Source organism: Cottoperca gobio, chromosome 17 (genome assembly GCF_900634415.1).
Source record: "Cottoperca gobio chromosome 17, fCotGob3.1, whole genome shotgun sequence".
NCBI lineage: Eukaryota > Metazoa > Chordata > Actinopteri > Perciformes > Bovichtidae > Cottoperca > Cottoperca gobio.
Window position 1 is genome coordinate 18,464,665 of NC_041371.1, and position 21,354 is coordinate 18,486,018.

The following is a 21,354-nucleotide window of genomic DNA, read 5'->3' on the forward strand; positions in this document are numbered from 1 at the left end:
CCATTGGACTCTCTGACTCCGCCCTGAGTTGGTTCCAGTCCTACCTCTCTGGAAGAACAGAGTATGTATCCTTGGGAGGTTCAAGTTCGCAGATACACCCAGTAACCTGTGGTGGCCCTCAAGGGTCGGTTGTTGGCCCCACTCTGTTCACCCTCTAAACTCTGCCCCTTGGCTGTGTCATCAGCCAGCATGGAATACCATTCCATTGCTACGCTGATGACACACAGCTATATATAAAAACCGACCCGATGCCACATGCAGCCCCACTGTCGACATCTTCATCATCATTATCATCATCATCATCATCATCATTGAACACCTGCCTTGAGGAGATAAAGGCTTGGATGAAAGACCATTTCTTTCAATTAAATAGCTCAAAAACAGAGGCTATTTTAGTTGGCACACCACACCAGGTCCAGTCTTCCCTCATAAACCACATCACCTTTTCTGGTCAAAACATACCCCTATCACCATCAGTCACCAACCTAGGTGTAAGATTTAACCCTCATCTGACCTTTGACACCCACATCAAACATCTGTGCAAGACCTCCTTCTACCACCTCAGGATCATTGCAAAACTCCGCCCCACACTCTCCCTGTCAGATGCTGAACAACTCGTCCACGCCTTTGTCTCCTCAAGGTTGGACTACTGCAACGCTCTCCTCATCGGGATTCCAAGCGGGAGCCTTCAAAAGCTCCAATATATCAAGAACAGCGCCACTAGGATCCTGATGAGGGTGCGAAAATATAACCACATCACACCCATTCTCCACTCCCTCCACTGGCTTCCTCTCTCATTCAGGATTGAGTACAAAATCTCCCTACTCACCCATCAGTGCATACATGGAAATGCTCCTCCGTATCTCAAGGAACTCCTCCCCCAACAAACCTCCACACGCAACCTCCGCTCCTCTAAAAAACTTTGCTCCACCCCCCCAGGACCAAGCTCTGCACCATGGGCGATCGGGCCTTCTGCTCAGCCGCTCACCTGTGGAATTCCCTCCCAGAACACCTGAGGGCTCCACAGGCCACCGACTCCTTCAAGAAGAGCCTAAAAACCTTTCTTTTCACAAAAGCCTTTCCGTAAAATCTTATGTCTGTTGTTGTTGTTGTCCTGCATTTTAGCGCCTTGAGATTAGTTTTAGCTTTGAAAGGAGCTTTATAAATACAATTTATTATGATTATTACTCTTATTCTAATGAAATAAACGTGTTTTTCAAAACTTTAAAGGAATACGTCACCTACAAAATAATAACTTGTATATCAATTACTCACTCCGTGTAACCTTAAAGTCTTTAAGAAAACTTTGTTTTTCATGCTTGCCACCACAATGAACAAAGAATCCAAAGACGTAAAGTCTTGATAAATTGAAGTAAATGGGCGCCTCGTTAAACAATAGCAAAACTACACCAAAACATCCGTTTGCAAACTTAAACACAACTCCTGCAGTATAATCCTTAATTAAAAACACTTCCGCAGGATCAGCTTGCGCCACAGAGTGAAGTGTTTTAAATATTAAGGTTTTAGTAAAAAATGCATGTATTTGGGAAGTAGTGAGCATATGATTGGATAAATAAGACTTCAATAACGTGTGAGAATTTGTAAACGGATGTTTTGACATAGTTGCGCTGTTGTTAAACGGCCCCCATTTACTTTAATTCAAGAATTCTCTATGTTTTTTGTTTCTTCGTTTTCCATGGAGAAATGCGAGAAAAACAAAGTTTTCTTCAAGAATTCAATATACCATGGGATGAGTAATTGATATACAAATAGTCATTTTGTGGGTGAAGTATTCCTTTAACATGCCACTGATCCAGCTACACAACATCAAAATGAATTGGATCAAGTGTGATGTCATAAGTTGCTCTCCAAGCTATAATTAGTCTGATGGCGCTGCACCTGGGACTGTTGGCACACACCAGGTGAAGGAGGTTATCTTGATTATTGCCTGCCAGGCATTGAGGAATAAAAGCCACCAGCGTGTTAGTAGTAAGTATTCAGTATTCAGTCATGATGGCTTACTTTTTGCAAGTTGCAGTGCTTTTGAGTCTGGCAGCGGCCATGGCTGTATATGCAGGTAACATAGCAGCGAAATGCAGGATATGTTTGTTTTATAAATGTTGTTTTATAATCTTTAATTCAAACTGTGTGAGTAGCAATTTGAGTTATTTGTGTTGTGTCCCTTGCAGAAATGAAACTGGACTGTCGACAAGGTTTTGTGACGTTGGTGTGGACAGAGAGCAGGTCGCAGGCCGATACGTCACTCTTCCGTCTGGGTAACTGTTTCCCCACAAGCTTGTCAACCAGTGAAGCCTATTTCAATGTCGATCTCAACGATTGTGACTTTAGGAGACTGGTGAGTGACTTATTTTATACCTGCAAATTGTAAATCTACTATTTCCTACAGCTCGGTGACATTTGTCTCTCTCGCAGGTTACTGGGGATCAGCTGATGTACACCAATGATCTGACCTACATTTCCTCTCCGGATTCTCACATTGTTGCCTTCACACATCCAGTTGTCTGTGCATATGAGAGGTGAGTGTTCATACTACTTCAACCGGCCTAGGAAAGTTCGCTTGAACATGTGCTACTGTTTCTCAAAGCCAGACACTATGTAAGTGAGTCAACTTGTGATGTACAGTCTGGGCCTGCTTCTTAGACTATGAATGGGAGATTGCTTTTTGTAGCAACAAAATGTACATTTTTATGCCCTAATGAGGTTTTCTAGTCTCAAACAGAAAATGTAGCCTAATGCTCAGAACTTTCCCATGCTGCTTTTTATCTAAACTTCATAGTCTATGGAGCACGTTCATACTTTGTGACGGTCGCAAAGCTGACTTGGCACTTTCTCGATTTGGCAAGTATTATGTTTAGTGTTTCCTGCATAAAAGGAATCTCATGTGATTTTGAAAATGGGCCATCTTTTTAAAGTGACTCAAAATTAGGTTTGAGTTCTACAAATGCATGTGTTTTAACCGCAACACTTTCTGTACTCTTTTGTGCAGGCCCGACGACTGGTACCCTATGATTTATAACCCAGTGTTTCAAACCTACGGTCTAGAAGATCTGGTCTTCAACATTGGACTCATGAATGGTGGGTGTGAAACATGCGCTCACTGGAAATGGCAGATTTCACAATGACTCCTGCAACTTAATGACTCCTTTATGGCTGTAGGTGACTTCTCGGGCCCCGCTGAATCTACTAGCTTTCCTTTGGGCACCCTTATCCCCATCATGGCTAGCGTTGCACAGAAGACCCATCAGCCCTTGCTGCTGCTTCTTGAGGAATGCGTAGCGGCTACCACGCCAGAGTTGCAGCCTGACAGCATCATATACCCGATCATCTCCAATAAGGGGTACTCTTAGTTACACTGGAACTAAACCAAAAACAATTGTTGTCCAGACATTGGAATCGATGCAAATAAATGTTGTTTAACCCCACAGATGTTTTGTGGATAGTATGACATCTCGCTCACAATTTGAACCAAGGCAAAAATCATCAGAGATCCAAGTGTCCCTTCAAGCCTTTACGTTTGCGCTCGGAGAAGAGGTAAATTGTGCATGTTCACTTAAATATTTTTAGATGCAAAGTGGTACTGTGGAAACTGAAATTAATAAATGTATGCCTTGCAACCTGAACTTCTCTGCCACTCAACAGGTGTTTATCCACTGCGATCTTCTGGCTTGGGATCCCAATGGTGTTGACAACACCAAGAAAGCCTGCCACTATGTCAAAGGGCAAGGGTAAATATCACTTCAGTATATCGGAACCTAAGTTCATATATTTATTTTTTCTTCACATAAGGTATGACTTGTCCAGCATTGGCTTAGTCTCCTGCTACTGCAGACAGCTCATGATTAATAATTTGAACGCATTTGCTTCTGGATTCAAGACTTCCACACTTCAGTTGAGATTAATTTACTGATTCTTCTCATTCAATCTTCATGAACTCAGGTGGGAGCTGCTCGACAACCCGGACTATAGTGCTCTTTGTGACTGCTGTGAATCCAGCTGCAAGTCCAGGAGGACGAGGAGTGTAGCATCAGGTATGTGCATAACCTCTGCTGTAATAGACTTGTCTCATTGTACTGTACTAAAATGGTCTCATTTCTTTTGCCAGGGAAACGTGGAGTGGTACAAAAAGCTGTCCTTGGACCACTTACCATCACTGATGTGACTTTCTGAATGGCCTCAAGGCAAGAGTTTTATTTTACATTGCAATTGTATATTTATCCTTAACTACTACATTAAACTTTGTTTTGCTCTCCCAACAGGAATGGCTCGATTTTTACGGACTGCTTTCAATCTGATTTGGCTTTTTATTCTTGATTTTGTGAGCCTCTTTGCATTTCAGATTGTATGTGGTCAATAAAAACTGTTTCCAAACTAATTGCTTGAAAGCTTGTTGTGTTTATCCTGCTTTTAGTGTATTGGTCTTAACAAAGATGTATTTTCATGAATGGTAAGTTGTGAACATCTCTAATGGTGTTGAGGTAAAATATGGGACTTGCTCTACCTTAACACAATAAACTGCACGACTGCTGTAATGCATGCAATAGCCTAGAGGGTTAATTATCATATAGGCTTGATCCACAAGGCTACAAAGATTCCCTCTGCTGTGCCCGCTCCACCTATTACACTCAAATAATCACGCTGGCTCCGGAAACCCGAAAGCACTCTTCTCCACAATAAACCAACTCCTCAGCCCCCTGGATACTACCTCCCAGTCGACAACTGCACCTCTTTCCCCTCATTCTTCCAATGCAAACCACATCTACAGCAGCTTATCCACCACCGCACCTGCTCCCCTCTCAAACCACCTGTCCCCTTATCCTGCAAACCCCTGTTTCATTTCTCCCCAGTCTGAATTCCTCACAGGAATGAAAACTGCCACTTGCTCTCTGGACCCGATCCCCTCCAGCTTCGTCAAGGACTGCTTTCCTGCTCTCTCTCCACTTATCACTGCAACAATAGACTCCTCCCTGTCTACTGGCATTGTCCCACCATCCCTTAAAATCGCTGCCCTGAACCTGGACTCAACCCTGACACATCAAATAACTTCAGACCACTCTCCAACCTACCCTCTGTCCCGTTTTGGAACACGCTGTAGCCTCTCAACTGAAACATCACCTCTGCCAATAACCTGTATGAAACAATCCAATCCGGATTCCGCTCCAACCACAGTACTGAAACTGCACTCAAAATCACCAACCTTCTCTCCTGACACCGGAAACCTCAACATTCTCATCCTCGACCTCAGCGCAATTACTCCATCCTCCTCACCCGACTTGAAACCACCTTCAATATCACCGGCACTGCCCTCTCTTGGTTCAAATCATACTTCTGACAGGCACCAGTTAATCTACATTAACTACAAATCCCCCACCGCACCACCTCCCCCAAGGTTCAGTTCTTGGCCCCCTCTTCATCTTGTACCTGTTCCCCTTTGGTCATATAATCCGCAGTCATGGGCTCCAATTCCACTGCTTTGCCGATCATATCCAGCTCTTCATAACCACAGTCAATCTCCACTCTATCCTGACAAACTGTATCATTGAAATAAAATTCTGGCTACAAATCAACTTCCTAAAACTGAACTGTGAAAAATCTGAAATCATCATTGGACCAAAAACACTCACCAAATCCACCCTCGACATTAACGGTTCCTCAGTTTCCACCTCCCCTCACATCTGGAATCTTGGCATTTTTGACCAAACCCCCTCATTTGATAAATACACTAAACAGCTCACCAAGACAGCCTTCTTCCATCTCAAACATTGCCGTCTCCGTCCATCCCTTTCCTCCACAGCTGCAGAAACCCTCATCCACGCCTTCGTCACTTCCCGTCTGGACTATTGTAACAGCCTTCTCTATGGTTTACCCTCAAAAATAATCAATAAACTCCAATACATCCAGAACTCCGCTGCCCGTCTTCTCACCCACTCCCGGACCCGTAACCACATCACCCCCGTCCTCTACAAGCTCCACTGGCTGCCCATCCCCCAGATAATCCAGTACAAGATCCTCCTCATGACCTACAAAGCCCTCCATAACCTGGCCCTCTCCTACCTGACTGACCTCCTCCACAGACACACTCCCATCCGCAGCCTCCGCTCTGTTGCTGCTAACCTCCTGTCCCCCCCCCCATCCGGACCAAGCTCCAATCCTGGGGGGACAGAGCCTTCTCCATCGCTGCTCCCACCCTCTGGAACGCTCTACCTCAAACCATCAGAGATTCCTCCTCACTCGCCACATTCAAAACTTCTCTTAAGACTCATCTGTTCAACACTGCCTTCAACCACTGACCGTCTCTTCTGCTTATCCTCCCTTTCTTTCTCTCGTTTGTTCGTTTATCTTTGTGTTACCCACTCTGTAAAGTGTCTTTGAGTTACAAGAAAAGCGCTATAGAAGTCTAATGTATTATTATTATTATTATTATTATTTTTATAAAACATCTCTGTATCCTTGCCATTTGGCACAACAAATTGCTTTACACTAACATGTTGGCCCATATTACCTTCTCTCAGGTCCAACTTGTAGGCCTAGTTTACACTCTGCTGATATCAGAGTCTGTAATGCGTCTATCGCCCCGTCTACTCCAGCTGAAATATGTTGCTATAAAGAGCCAAAGATTAACTCAAGCTGCATATCTAATTGTGGAGATGGTGTGTGCGCTGTACAGGACATGACCAGTATAAACATAAAACAAAAAGATAAGCATTCAAAGTAAGTTTAATCAGAATCAACTTTGAACAGATCAAGGTCGCCTCTTTATTTTTATTTCATCTTTTTAAATAAATGGTTTGCATGGACCCCAAAGACATTCATAGGGGCTACTTCTGGCACAATATCTTAAATGAAATGACTCGTTTTAAAAACTTTTCCAGGACCAAAACCAGTTTCTTACTATTATCTCTAAATGTAGTACTTAGAAGACTAGCAGCCCTGGTTTAATTTGACTGACGCTGTGGAGCAGGGTCTTCATACGTCACACGGCCAATCGGAACAGAATAAGACCCGCTGTTTGAGCAGAGGCAGGACTGCCCAGCCGACTGAAGTAACTTCTCTGTTGTCATAAAACTTCAAACACTTCTGAGCAGGGCGACAGTTAGTGATGGCAGTGTGATAATGAAGCTTCAATAGGTGCTTCAAACCCTGAACTACAATTACATATAACATACCTGTCAACATTGGAATTTCAAAATTAGGGAAACTTTCTGGCGGACTCTGCCCATACCTTAACAGCTCTGAGCAAGCCAGCCCCAACCCATATAATGTAAATGTAAACACATAAGGGACGGGTTCAGGAATTACATGTTTATTTAAAGTATGTATTACTTGTACAGACATGTTTATAAATGTATGTATTTTAATTGCATATATACATTTTATTCAGTGTGGGAGTCCCTAGCATCTGCAAGGGACTTTTGTAAACAAAGGTTGCAGACTTTGCCAGCCTCAAGGCTAGCTGAAGGCTACATTATTTTTGGCGCAAAGCATTGACATCTTTCCCTCAGTTTGGTCACTTGGTCTGCTTCTGAAACAGTTCTTGTCACACATGAAGTCATTGACAGTGTATGTTTTGTGCCTCCGTGCTTGTGCTTGGACGCTTTTTCCGCCGAGTGCAATGCTAACATCTGAATGGCACACTTTACAAAAAGCATTAGTTTGCCCGACTCTGCTTTTTTATTAAATAAGGGAAAGTCTCCTCCCATTCGTCTAATTAATTGCATCAAGTTTTAACTTGTTTGGCAGGTACAACTGCGTCTACATCTATCTCTCGTTCACTGTGACTCTCATCCATATGATTTCGTCTTCTTCTTCTGTTATTGTTCCTGTTTTCTTCTTCTGTGTGTTTACTGGCGGATAACGTTTTTCAGCTAAAGTTAAACATAATACTGCCACCTGCTCTACCGGAGGCCACTTTACACTTTTTTTAATTAGGCCTATTTTTATTTTTGAAAGGTTAAAAATACAGGATAATTACGGGAAGATATTTTAACGGGAGGACAGCGGGATTGAAGGAAAAATACGGGATAATGCCGGGGAAAACGGGAGAGGTTGACAGGTATGACATATATCCACTGCTTCGAAGCTTGCTTCAAATCACGTGACATATGACGTCCGAAGCAGTAACTGCTTCATTGCCTGAATGAATCACCAGACTGGTTCGCGGTCCAATCAGGTGATTCGCTGGCACTGCCTCGTTTCGATTCTGACCTGGTTGAGACAGTTTTGAATTTGAGTGCCTCAACACTTTATAACCGCAAATTAGTGGGTTGCTGTCATTGTATGCATTGTTGCTGTTGAATTGTTGGTGTTGCGTTTGTATTTGATCATTATGCAGCCGACCAACTAACAATCTTTATACACGCCAGCATCGTCTGTTCCTTGTGAGCAAGTAAAGAAAATAAATCTACATCCCACATGTTCATAGTTTGCCCCAGTGGCGCAGTTCGTTGTGCAGGCATCCCTCATTTAAAGTGCTTGCCGCAGCGGGCCGGGGTTCGAATCCGAAATATGGCCATTTGCTGCATGTCATTCCCCTTCTCTCTATCAAATCTTAAACTGTACTATCATTTAAGGTATAAAAAGCCCCATTTTTTTTCCTAGCACTCTTTTCTCAATAACACATACACACAATCATCAATCTTTATTTTTAAATATAACATGATATTCAGTTTTAGATGTGTGCGTCAAATAATTTTCAAGGCAAAGATACTTTAAATCCATCTGCAACCTTGCACTTCGCTAGTAGAGGTCACTGTACCTGAAGCTTCGAGTAATGAACCCATTTCCAATGAAACAATTGGCTGAAGTGGTTCAGTGCTTCATAAAAGCTTAATTTGCCCATCACTAGCGACAGGTAATGTCAATATACCACGGGATGAGTAATTGATATACAAATGGTGCTTTTGTGTGTGAAGTATTCCTTTAACATGCCGCTGATCCAGCTACACAACATCAAAATTAATTGGGTCAAGTGTGATGTCATAAGTTGCTCTCCAAGCTGTAATTAGTCTGATGGCGCTGCACCTGGGACTGTTGGCACACACCAGGTGAAGGAGGTTATCTTGATTATTGCCTGCCAGGTTTGAGGAATAAAAGCCACCAGCGTGTTAGTAGTAAGTATTCAGTCATGATGGCTTACTTTTTGCAAGTTGCAGTGCTTTTGAGTCTGGCAGCGGCCATGGCTGTATATGCAGGTAACATAGCAGCGAAATGCAGGATATGTTTGTTTTATAAATGTTGTTTTATAATCTTTAATTCAAACTGTGTGAGTAGCAATTTGAGTTATTTGTGTTGTGTCCCTTGCAGAAATGAAACTGGACTGTCGACAAGGTTTTGTGACGTTGGTGTGGACAGAGAGCAGGTCGCAGGCCGATACGTCACTCTTCCGTCTGGGTAACTGTTTCCCCACAAGCTTGTCAACCAGTGAAGCCTATTTCAATGTCGATCTCAACGATTGTGACTTTAGGAGACTGGTGAGTGACTTATTTTATACCTGCAAATTGTAAATCTACTATTTCCTACAGCTCGGTGACATTTGTCTCTCTCGCAGGTTACTGGGGATCAGCTGATGTACACCAATGATCTGACTTACATTTCCTCTCCGGATTCTCACATTGTTGCCTTCACACATCCAGTTGTCTGTGCATATGAGAGGTGAGTGTTCATACTACTTCAACCGGCCTAGGAAAGTTCGCTTGAACATGTGCTACTGTTTCTCAAAGCCAGACACTATGCAAGTGAGTCAACTTGTGATGTACAGTCTGGGCCTGCTTCTTAGACTATGAATGGGAGATTGCTTTTTGTAGCAACAAAATGTAATTGTTATGCTCAAATGAGGTTTTCTAGTCTCAAACAGAAAATGTAGCCTAATGCTCAGAACTTTCCCATGCTGCTTTTTATCTAAACTTCATAGTCTATGGAGAAAGTTCATACTTTGTATGGTCACAAAGCTGACTTGGCACTTTCTCGATTTGGCGAGTATTATGTTTAGTGTTTCCTGCATAAAAGGAATCTCATTTGAATTTTGAAAATGGGCCATCTTTTTAAAGTGACTTCAAATTTGGTTTGCGTTCTACAAATGCATGTGTTTTAACCGCAACACTTTCTGTACTCTTTTGTGCAGGCCCGACAACTGGTACCCTATGGCTTATAACCCAGTGTTTCAAACCTACGGTCTAGAATATCTGGTCTTCAACATTGGACTCATGAATGGTGGGTGTGAAACATACGCTCACTGGAAATGGCAGATTTCACAATGACTCCTGCAACTTAATGACTCCTTTATGGCTGTAGGTGACTTCTCGGGCCCCGCTGAATCTACTAGCTTTCCTTTGGGCACCCTTATCCCCATCATGGCTAGCGTTGCACAGAAGACCCATCAGCCCTTGCTGCTGCTTCTTGAGGAATGCGTAGCGGCTACCACGCCAGAGTTGCAGCATGAAAGCATCATATACCCGATCATCTCCAATAAGGGGTACTCTTAGTTACACTAGAACAAAAACCAATGTTGTCCAGACATTGGAATCGATGCAAATAAATGTTGTTTAACCCCACAGATGTTTTGTGGATAGTATGACATCTCGCTCACAATTTGAACCAAGGCAAAAATCATCAGAGATCCAAGTGTCCCTTCAAGCCTTCAAGTTTGCTCTCGGAGAAGAGGTAAATTGGCCTCATTCAATAAATTGTGCATGTTCACTTAAATATTTTTAGATGCAAAGTGGTACTGTGGAAACTGAAATTAATAAATGTACATGTAAGCCTTGCAACCTGAACTTCTCCGCCACTCAACAGGTGTTTATCCACTGCGAACTCCTGGCTTGGGATCCCAATGGTGTTGACCACACCAAGAAAGCCTGCCACTATGTCAAAGGGCAAGGGTAAATATCACTTCAGTATATCGGAACCTAAGTTCATATATATTTATTTTTTCTTCACATAAGGTATGACTTGTCCAGCATTGGCTTAGTCTCCTGCTACTGCAGACAGCTCACGATTAATAATTTGAACGCATTTGCTTCTGGATTCAAGACTTCCACACTTCAGTTGAGATTAATTTACTGATTCTTCTCATTCATTCTTCATGAACTCAGGTGGGAGCTGCTCGACAACCCGGACTATAGTGCTCTTTGTGACTGCTGTGAATCCAGCTGCAAGTCCAGGAGGACGAGGAGTGTAGCATCAGGTATGTGCATAACCTCTGCTGTAATAGACTTGTCTCATTGTACTGTACTAAAATGGCCTCATTTCTTTTGCCAGGGAAACGTGGAGTGGTACAAAAAGCTGTCCTTGGACCACTTACCATCACTGATGTGACTTTCTGAATGGCCTCAAGGCAAGAGTTTTATTTTACATTGCAATTGTATATTTATCCTTAACTGCTACATTAAACTTTGTTTTGCTCTCCCAACAGGAATGGCTCCATTTTTACGGACTGCTTTCAATCTGATTTGGCTATTTATTCTTGATTTTGTGAGCCTCTTTGCATTTCAGATTGTATGTGGTCAATAAAAACTGTTTCCAAACTAATTGCTTGAAAGCTTGTTGTGTTTATCCTGCTTTTTGTGTATTGGTCTTAACAAAGATGTATTAGTATTTTCATGAATGGTAAGTTGTGAACACCTCTAATGGTGTCAAGGTAAAATAGGGGACCTGCTCTACCTTAACACAATAAACTGCACGACTGCTGTAATGCATGCAATAGCCTAGAGGGTTGATGATCATATAGGCTTGATCCACAAGGCTACAAAGATGCCCTCTGCTGTGCCCGCTCCACCTATTACACTCAAATAATTCACGCTGGCTCCGGAAACCCAAAAGCACTCTTCTCCTCAGCCCCCTGGATACTGCACCCCTTTCCTCTCATTCTTCCAAAGTAGACAACACCTACAGCAGCTTATCCACCACCGCACCTGCTCCCCTCTCAAACCACCTGCCCCCTTATCCTGCAAACCCCTGTTTCATTTCTCCCCTCCTGACCTCTCTGAATTCCTCACAGGAATGAAAACTGCCACTTGCTCTCTGGACCCCATCCCCTCCAGCTTCGTCAAGGACTGCTTTCCTGCTCTCTCTCCACTTATCACTGCAACAATAGACTCCTCCCTGTCTACTGGCATTGTCCCACCATCCCTTAAAATCGCTGCCCTGAACCTGGACTCAACCCTGACACATCAAATAACTTCAGACCACTCTCCAACCTACCCTCTGTCCCGTTTTGGAACACGCTGTAGCCTCTCAACTGAAACATCACCTCTGCCAATAACCTGTATGAAACAATCCAATCCGGATTCCGCTCCAACCACAGTACTGAAACTGCACTCAAAATCGCCAACCTTCTCTCCTGACACCGGAAACCTCAACATCCTCGACCTCAGCGCAATTACTCCATCCTCCTCACCCGACTTGAAACCACCTTCAACATCACCGGCACTGCCCTCTCTTGGTTCAAATCATACTTCTGACAGGCACCAGTTAATCTACATTAACTGCAAATCCACCACGTCCCCCAAGGTTCAGTTCTCGGCCACCTCCTCTTCATCTTGTACCTGTTCCCCCTTGGTCATATAGCCCGCAGTCAGGGGCTCCAATTCCACTGCTTTGCCGATATCCAGCGCCTCATATCCAGAGTCAATCTCCACCGCTACCCACGGTATCCTGACAAACTGCATCATTGAAATAAAATCCTGGCTACAAATCAACTTCCTAAAACTGAACTGTGTAAAATCTGAAATCATCATTGGACCAAAAACACTCACCAAATCCACCACAACCTTACCCTCGACAGCGACAGTTCCTCAGTTTCCACCTCCCCTCACATCCAGAATCTTGGCATTTTTGACCAAACCCTCTTTTGATAAATACACTAAACAGCTCACCAAGACAGCCTTCTTCCATCTCAAAAACATTGCCGTCTCCGTCCATCCCTTTCCTCCACAGCTGCAGAAACCCTCATCCACGCCTTCGTCACTTCCCGTCTGGACTATTGTAACAGCCTTCTCTATGGTTTACCCTCAAAAATAATCAATAAACTCCAATACATCCAGAACTCCGCTGCCCGTCTTCTCATCCACTCTCGGACCCGTGAACCATCATCGCCCCCAGTCCTCTACAAGCTCCACTGGCTGCCCATCCCCCAGATAATCCAGTACAAGATCCTCCTCATGACCTACAAAGCCCTCCATAACCTGGCCCCCTCCTACCTGACTGACCTCCTCCACAGACACACTCCCATCCGCAGCCTCCGCTCTGTTGCTGCTAACCTCCTGTCCCCCCCCCCCCCCCCCCCCCATCCGGACCAAGCTCCAATCCTGGGGGGACAGAGCCTTCTCCATCGCTGCTCCCACCCTCTGGAACGCTCTACCTCAAACCATCAGAGATTCCTCCTCACTCGCCACATTCAAAACTTCTCTTAAGACTCATCTGTTCAACACTGCCTTCAACCACTGACCGTCTCTTCTGCTTATCCTCCCTTTCTTTCTCTCGTTTGTTCGTTTATCTTTGTGTTACCCACTCTGTAAAGTGTCTTTGAGTTACAAGAAAAGCGCTATAGAAGTCTAATGTATTATTATTATTATTATTATTTTTATAAAACATCTCTGTATCCTTGCTATTTGGCACAACAAATTGCTTTACACTAACATGTTGGCCCATATTACCTTCTCTCAGGTCCAACTTGTAGGCCTAGTTTACACTCTGCTGATATCAGAGTCTGTAATGCGTCTATCGCCCCGTCCACTCCAGCTGAAATATGTTGCTATAAAGAGCCAAAGATTAACTCATGCTGCATATTTAATTGTGGAGACGGCGTGTGCGCTTTACAGGACATGACCAGTATAAACAAAAAACAAAAAGATAAGCATTCAAAGTAAGTTTAATCAGAATCAACTTTGAACAGATCAAGGTCGCCTCTTTATTTTTATTTCATCTTTTTAAATAAATGGTTTGCATGGACCCCAAAGACATTCATAGGGGCTACTTCTGGCACAATATCTTAAATGAAATGACTCGTTTTAAAAACTTTTCCAGGACCAAAACCAGTTTCTTACTATTATCTCTAAATGTAGTACTTAGAAGACTAGCAGCCCTGGTTTAATTTGACTGACGCTGTGGAGCAGGGTCTTCATACGTCACACGGCCAATCAGAACAGAATAAGACCCGCTGTTTGAGCAGAGGCAGGACTGCCCAGCCGACTGAAGTAACTTCTCTGTTGGCATAAAATTTAAAATACTTCTGAGCAGGGCGACAGGTAATGTTAAGATACCACGGGATGAGTAATTGATATACAAATGGTCCTTTTGTGGGTGAAGTATTCCTTTAACATGCCGCTGATCCAGCTACACAACATCAGAATTAATTGGGTCAAGTGTGATGTCATAAATTGCTCTCCAAGCTGTAATTAGTCTGATGGCGCTGCACCTGGGACTGTTGGCACACACCAGGTGAAGGAGGTTATCTTGATTATTGCCTGCCAGGTTTGAGGAATAAAAGCCACCAGCGTGTTAGTAGTAAGTATTCAGTATTCAGTCATGATGGCTTACTTTTTGCAAGTTGCAGTGCTTTTGAGTCTGGCAGCGGCCATGGCTGTATATGCAGGTAACATAGCAGCGAAATGCAGGATATGTTTGTTTTATAAATGTTGTTTTATAATCTTTAATTCAAACTGTGTGAGTAGCAATTTGAGTTATTTGTGTTGTGTCCCTTGCAGAAATGAAACTGGACTGTCGACAAGGTTTTGTGACGTTGGTGTGGACAGAGAGCAGGTCGCAGGCCGATACGTCGCTCTTCCGTCTGGGTAACTGTTTCCCCACAAGCTTGTCAACCAGTGAAGCCTATTTCAATGTCGATCTCAACGATTGTGACTTTAGGAGACTGGTGAGTGACTTATTTTATACCTGCAAATTGTAAATCTACTATTTCCTACAGCTCGGTGACATTTGTCTCTCTCGCAGGTTACTGGGGATCAGCTGATGTACACCAATGATCTGACCTACATTTCCTCTCCGGATTCTCACATTGTTGCCTTCACACATCCAGTTGTCTGTGCATATGAGAGGTGAGTGTTCATACTACTTCAACCGGCCTAGGAAAGTTCGCTTGAACATGTGCTACTGTTTCTCAAAGCCAGACACTATGCAAGTGAGTCAACTTGTGATGTACAGTCTGGGCCTGCTTCTTAGACTATGAATGGGAGATTGCTTTTTGTAGCAACAAAATTGAATTTTTATGCTCAAATGAGGTTTTCTAGTCTCAAACAGAAAATGTAGCCTAATGCTCAGAACTTTCCCATGCTGCTTTTTATCTAAACTTCATAGTCTATGGAGAAAGTTCATACTTTGTATGGTCACAAAGCTGACTTGGCACTTTCTCGATTTGGCAAGTATTATGTTTAGTGTTTCCTGCATAAAAGGAATCTCATTTGAATTTTGAAAATGGGCCATCTTTTTAAAGTGACTTCAAATTTGGTTTGCGTTCTACAAATGCATGTGTTTTAACCGCAACACTTTCTGTACTCTTTTGTGCAGGCCCGACAACTGGTACCCTATGGCTTATAACCCAGTGTTTCAAACCTACGGTCTAGAATATCTGGTCTTCAACATTGGACTCATGAATGGTGGGTGTGAAACATGCGCTCACTGGAAATGGCAGATTTCACAATGACTCCTGCAACTTAATGACTCCTTTATGGCTGTAGGTGACTTCTCGGGCCCCGCTGAATCTACTAGCTTTCCTTTGGGCACCCTTATCCCCATCATGGCTAGCGTTGCACAGAAGACCCATCAGCCCTTGCTGCTGCTTCTTGAGGAATGCGTAGCGGCTACCACGCCAGAGTTGCAGCCTGACAGCATCATATACCCGATCATCTCCAATAAGGGGTACTCTTAGTTACACTGGAACTAAACCAAAAACTAATGTTGTCCAGACATTGGAATCGATGCAAATAAATGTTGTTTAACCCCACAGATGTTTTGTGGATAGTATGACATCTCGCTCACAATTTGAACCAAGGCAAAAATCATCAGAGATCCAAGTGTCCCTTCAAGCCTTTACGTTTGCTCTCGGAGAAGAGGTAAATTGGCCTCATTAAATAAATTGTGCATGTTCACTTAATAATTTTTAGATGCAAAGTGGTACTGCCTTGCAACCTGAACTTCTCCGCCACTCAACAGGTGTTTATCCACTGCGAACTCCTGGCTTGGGATCCCAATGGTGTTGACCACACCAAGAAAGCCTGCCACTATGTCAAAGGGCAAGGGTAAATATCACTTCAGTATATCGGAACCTAAGTTCATATATATTTTTTTCTTCACATAAGGTATGACTTGTCCAGCATTGGCTTAGTCTCCTGCTACTGCAGACAGCTCACGATTAATAATTTGAACGCGTTTGCTTCTGGATTCAAGACTTCCACACTTCAGTTGAGATTAATTTACTGATTCTTCTCATTCAATCTTCATGAACTCAGGTGGGAGCTGCTCGACAACCCGGACTATAGTGCTCTTTGTGACTGCTGTGAATCCAGCTGCAAGTCCAGGAGGACGAGGAGTGTAGCATCAGGTATGTGCATAACCTCTGCTGTAATAGACTTGTCTCATTGTACTGTACTAAAATGGCTTCATTTCTTTTGCCAGGGAAACGTGGAGTGGTACAAAAAGGTGTCCTTGGACCACTTACCATCACTGATGTGACTTTCTGAATGGCCTCAAGGCAAGAGTTTTATTTTACATTGCAATTGTATATTTATCCTTAACTACTACATTAAACTTTGTTTTGCTCTCCCAACAGGAATGGCTCCATTTTTACGGACTGCTTTCAATCTGATTTGGCTTTTTTATTATTTTATTATTTTGTGAGCCTCTTTGCATTTCAGATTGTATGTGGTCAATAAACTGTTTCCAAACTAATTGCTTGAAGCTTGTTGTGTTTATCCTGCTTTTAGTGTAATGGTCTTAACAAAGATGTATTTTCATGAATGGTAAGTTGTGAACACCTCTAATGGTGTCGAGGTAAAATATGGGACTTGCTCTACCTTAAAACACACAACTGCTGTAATGCTTACATTACAGGTAATTTAGCAGACGCTCTCATCCAGAGCTACTTGCATTGAACTAAGTACAGCAGGGTTGTCAAACTCAATTTAGTTCAGGGGCCACATGCAGCACAATTTGATCTCAAGTGGGCCTGACCAGTAAAATCATAGCATAACGACGACTCCAAATGTTCCCCTTTGTTTTAGTGCAAAAAAGTACACATACATTCTGAAAATGTTCCAATTTGATCTTTTTACAAAACATTATGAACAACTTGAAATTTCTTAAGATTACAACATAGGTGCAATTTCAACAATAGTATGCCTCCATTTTATCATTTACACATGTGCATTACAACTTACATCATTGCATCCACAAAGGCGCAAACTATTTCGTCACAGGTATCGAACAGTATTTTACTTTATTTTTGTTGCATTGTCTTATAGAGCGCTTTTAAAAGGTACTCATAAGTTCAAACTGTTTAAAAATGACGAGTGTAGCCTAGTTACGCAGCTGTGTAGATCCTAAAACAAACCTACGTAGGTTCGTTTTACGTTCTTGCGGCATAAATGATCTGCGCGGTCAACTGACAAGATGGATCGATGGCTAAAGACGGGGTCAGTTAAAAGAAAAGTAAATGAACAATCTGACACGACAGGCAAGGTGCATCGTCCTGATGCAGGTGATTCAGAAGCTTCCCTTATCTCAAACAGGTAAACCTCATTCGATAGGTGAGAATTTAGTCTAACCAGCTGCCAAGATCATGACTAATTGTTTGGGGAGAAAGCAAGCGACAAAATTAACAGGGTGCCCCTCTCCAATGACACTGTCCAGCGGTGAATAGTAGCCATGGCTGAAAATGGGAAAGTTCAGCTGATCACACGTTTACGCCAAAGCCAGTTTTTCACAATACAACTTGACGAGTCGACTATCGGGAATGTGGCAAATCTGCTGTTTTGTTGGGTACATTTATACTACATTTAATAATTAAATAATTAATTGTTAAATTCCTGTTAAACTTGGACCTGCAACCATAGTGTTACTGTATTTTATTTATGAAAATCCACAGCGGAAGTTTGTGTCATACTAAATGTGGTGCATTTTGTGTGTCTTGCTGAGGGTAAGTTCACTCTGACACTCGGTAATAAACTCAGTAATAAATGTAGTTACGTTTCATTTGATGTGTACAATCTATCAGCATTTACCGTTGTTGGAAAAATATACTTAAATAAACCCACAAAGTCAGGATCAAAATAAGAGTTTTAATCAATATTTTTGCAAGAAAGAGCAGAGTTATACATAAAAAAGATGTACAAACTCACACACTTAAGCTTGTAAGACTGCAGTGTTCTGCTCAGAGGAGTGAATCCTCTGCTGCGGTATTTATACTAAATTCAAAAGTCAGGAGGTAGTTCAGGTCAGTCCCTCTTTTGTTTACACAACATGGTGGTTTGCAGGAGAGACAGATGGTCTTATCTGGAGTGAAATCGCATATGAACGAAATGCTTGTAGAATCCGTAGTTGTATTTGTCACAGTCTTGATTTTTGTATATCCTGTTTTATTTTGAAGTGTTCACTCCCCCTTATGTCACGTCTAGTTGTACTTCCTGTCTGTGTGTTTTCTCTCTGTGATTGTTGATTTGTTCCTCCTGTATCCGTTCACCTTGCCCTTGTGTTTTAGCTTCTCTCCCCAGCTGTGTCTCGTTCCCCTCATTAGTGTCTGTGTGTATATATCCTTGTCTTTCCCAGTGTTCCTTGTCACCCCCGTGTTCCTGTTGACGCTCGAGATCCCCATGTTCCCCCGGACTGTCGAGACCCCAGTGACGTCGGCCCGGTCTCCTGAGCGACTACTCCGTCGCCCTCCCGAGCGACTACTCCGTCGGACTCCAGCCCAGTCTCCCGAGCGACTACTCCGTCGGTCTCCAGCCCGGTCTCCCGAGCGGCTTCGCCGGCTTCCAGCCCGGCCTCTCCGCCCGCATCCTGCCTGGCCTCCCTGCCGGCCTCCTGAGCGGCTCCGCGCCGGCCTCCCTGCCGGCCTCCCTGCCAGCCTCCTGAGCGGCTCCGCGCCGGCCTCCTGAGTGTTTTTTTGAATTTTGGGATGTCTGGGATCCGTCCCTTGAGAGGGGGGTTCTGTCACAGTCTTGATTTCTGTATATCCTGTTTTATTTTGAAGTGTTCACTCCCCCTTATGTCACGTCTAGTTGTACTTCCTGTCTGTGTGTTTTCCCTCTGTGATTGTTGATTTGTTCCTCCTGTGTCCATTCACCTTGCCCTTGTGTTTTAGCTTCTCTCCCCAGCTGTGTCTCATTCCCCTCGTTAATGTCTGTGTGTATATATCCCTGTCTTTCCCAGTGTTCCTTGTCATATTGTCATCTAAGTGTCACCCTTGCAGATGTCTCCTCGTGCTCCCCGTGTCATCCTGGTTTGTCTTTTCAGTTTACTGTTTACCTTTTGTATTTTTGTTATTTTGTAAGCTTTTGGAATAAAGCCCTCTTTTTGTTAATCTCCTCGTCTGCCGTCTTGCATTTGAGTCCTCACCTTTTCGCTACCGTGACAATACGATCTGACCAGAAACATGGAGTCAGCAGATGTCATGGATGAGGAGACCTATGATTTAATGTACACTTTAATTGTAATGTTTGGTGAGTGGAAGCGAAACCCCTGTTGGAGGACACGACAGGCTGCGCTTGGATTGGCGAGAAAAGAGGTTGCTAAGAAGCCAGAGTTGAAGAGCCTTTTACCTGAGTGGCTTCAGGATTTTGTGGGCACTCCACCTTGCCAGCCTAACCCTGCTGATCCTTCCACTCAACTTCCTTTTGCCGAGCTGCGGCAACCCCCTACTCCAGTCGCTCTACGGCAGCTTCCTACTGTCGGGCTGCACCAGACCCCAGTCCCTGAGCCATTTCTGGGCACTTGCCTGGCCCTGGGAGGTCCTCGGAGTCTCCAGGGGACTTCCAGGTCTCGGCGCAAGAGACCCAGACCACGGCAGACTCCTGTTTCCGCTACCGGGCCGCGACAGCCCCCTGTTTCCGCTACCGGGCCGCGACAGCCCCCTGTTTCCGCTGTTGGGCTGCGACAGTCTCCTGTTTCCGCTGTTGGGCCACGACAGCCTCCAGTTCCCGCTGCCGGACCTCCGCAGACTCCCGTTTCCCGCTGCCGGACCTCCGCAGACTCCCGCTGACGGACCTCCGCAGACTCCTGTCCCTGCTGTCTCCAGCCCCTGTGCTCCCCTCGTCCCTCGAGACCCCAGCCCCTGTGCTCCCTGTGCTCCTTCTATCCCTCGAGACCCCAGCCCCTGTGCTCCCTGCGTCCCTCGAGACCCCAGCCCCTGTGCTCCCTGCGTCCCTCGAGACCCCAACCCCTGTGCTAACTCCGTCCCTCGAGACCTCAGCCCCTGTGCTACCTCCGTTCCTCGAGAATCCAGCCCCTGGGCTCCAGTTGTCCCCCGTGACCCCAGCCCCTGTGCTCCCATTGTCCCTCGATATCCCAGACCCTTGATATCCTATCCATGAAAATCACGAACAGGATTGGTGATAACGTGCGTACTCCCAGGCCCCCTCCAGGTTCCTTGCAAGAGTGAAGAGTTGGTTTGTTGTTCCACGACCAGGACGGAATCCGCATTGTTCCTCTTCAATCAGAGGTTCGACTACCGGCCGAACCCTCCTTTCCAGTACCTTAGACTTTACCAGGGAGGCTGAGAAGTGTGATACCCCTGTAGTTGGCACACACTCTCTGGTCCCCCTTTTTAAATAGGGGAACCACCACCCCGGTCTGCCAACCCCTAGGCACTGTCCCAGACTTCCACGCAATATTGACGAGGCGTGTCAACCAAGACAGCCCCTCAACACCCAAAGCCTTCAGCATTTCTGGATGGATCTCATCAACCCCTGCGGCTTTGCCACTGTGGAGTTGTTTGACTACCTCAGTGACTTCCATCAGGGAAATTGACGATGATCCCCCATCAGCTTCCAGCTCTGCCTCTACCATAGAGGGCGTGTTAGTCGGATTCAGGAGTTCCTCAAAGTGCTCCTTCCAGCGGCCGATAACCTCGGTTGAAGTCAGCAGGGTCCCACCCTTGCTGTACACAGCTTGGATGGTTCCTCGCTTCCCCCTCCTGAGGTGCCGGATGGTTTTCCAGAAGCACCTTGGTGCCGACCGAAAGTCCTTCTCCATAGCTTCTCCGAACTTCTCCCACACCCGCTGCTTTGCCTCTGACACGGCAAAAGCTGCCGCCCTTCTAGTCCTTCGATACCCTGCAACTGTTTCCGGAGTCCTCCCGGATAACATAACCCGGAAGGACTCCTTCTTCAG

General features: G+C 44.4%; 3 protein-coding genes across 3 annotated transcripts; all 3 read left to right on the forward strand.

Annotated features, from left to right (window-relative positions):
• Positions 1-1,970: 1,970 nt before the first annotated feature.
• On the forward strand, positions 1,971-4,393 carry LOC115023026 (uncharacterized). The gene is made up of 10 exons (XM_029454165.1): positions 1,971-2,077; positions 2,190-2,356; positions 2,434-2,537; positions 3,008-3,096; positions 3,178-3,358; positions 3,447-3,552; positions 3,661-3,746; positions 3,958-4,049; positions 4,124-4,199; positions 4,278-4,393. The coding sequence occupies exons 1-9, from the start codon at positions 2,011-2,013 to the stop codon at positions 4,186-4,188; spliced, it is 957 nt and encodes a 318-aa protein (XP_029310025.1). The 5' UTR covers positions 1,971-2,010; the 3' UTR covers positions 4,189-4,199; positions 4,278-4,393.
• Positions 4,394-9,049: 4,656 nt separating this feature from the next.
• LOC115023023 (uncharacterized) lies at positions 9,050-11,544 on the forward strand. The gene is made up of 10 exons (XM_029454163.1): positions 9,050-9,209; positions 9,322-9,488; positions 9,566-9,669; positions 10,139-10,227; positions 10,309-10,489; positions 10,572-10,677; positions 10,810-10,895; positions 11,109-11,200; positions 11,275-11,350; positions 11,429-11,544. The coding sequence occupies exons 1-9, from the start codon at positions 9,143-9,145 to the stop codon at positions 11,337-11,339; spliced, it is 957 nt and encodes a 318-aa protein (XP_029310023.1). The 5' UTR covers positions 9,050-9,142; the 3' UTR covers positions 11,340-11,350; positions 11,429-11,544.
• Positions 11,545-14,469: 2,925 nt separating this feature from the next.
• Positions 14,470-16,917, forward strand: LOC115023025 (uncharacterized). Its single transcript, XM_029454164.1, has 10 exons — positions 14,470-14,608; positions 14,721-14,887; positions 14,965-15,068; positions 15,538-15,626; positions 15,708-15,888; positions 15,977-16,082; positions 16,183-16,268; positions 16,479-16,570; positions 16,645-16,720; positions 16,799-16,917. Exons 1-9 carry the CDS (start codon positions 14,542-14,544, stop codon positions 16,707-16,709), a joined length of 957 nt encoding a protein of 318 aa, XP_029310024.1. The 5' UTR covers positions 14,470-14,541; the 3' UTR covers positions 16,710-16,720; positions 16,799-16,917.
• Positions 16,918-21,354: the final 4,437 nt, after the last annotated feature.

Excerpts from the sequence above, each read along its gene's own strand:
- LOC115023026 (XM_029454165.1), top strand. The coding sequence starts at position 2,011 with ATGATGGCTTACTTTTTGCAAGTTGCAGTGCTTTTGAGTCTGGCAGCG. Across the intron at positions 3,747-3,957 it reads CACTATGTCAAAGGGCAAGG|GTGGGAGCTGCTCGACAACC; the intron begins GTAAATATCACT and ends TCATGAACTCAG. Across the intron at positions 4,050-4,123 it reads GACGAGGAGTGTAGCATCAG|GGAAACGTGGAGTGGTACAA; the intron begins GTATGTGCATAA and ends TTCTTTTGCCAG.
- LOC115023023 (XM_029454163.1), top strand. The coding sequence starts at position 9,143 with ATGATGGCTTACTTTTTGCAAGTTGCAGTGCTTTTGAGTCTGGCAGCG. Across the intron at positions 9,670-10,138 it reads GTTGTCTGTGCATATGAGAG|GCCCGACAACTGGTACCCTA; the intron begins GTGAGTGTTCAT and ends TCTTTTGTGCAG. Across the intron at positions 10,228-10,308 it reads CAACATTGGACTCATGAATG|GTGACTTCTCGGGCCCCGCT; the intron begins GTGGGTGTGAAA and ends TTATGGCTGTAG.
- LOC115023025 (XM_029454164.1), top strand. The coding sequence starts at position 14,542 with ATGATGGCTTACTTTTTGCAAGTTGCAGTGCTTTTGAGTCTGGCAGCG. Across the intron at positions 15,889-15,976 it reads CCGATCATCTCCAATAAGGG|ATGTTTTGTGGATAGTATGA; the intron begins GTACTCTTAGTT and ends TTAACCCCACAG. Across the intron at positions 16,269-16,478 it reads CACTATGTCAAAGGGCAAGG|GTGGGAGCTGCTCGACAACC; the intron begins GTAAATATCACT and ends TCATGAACTCAG.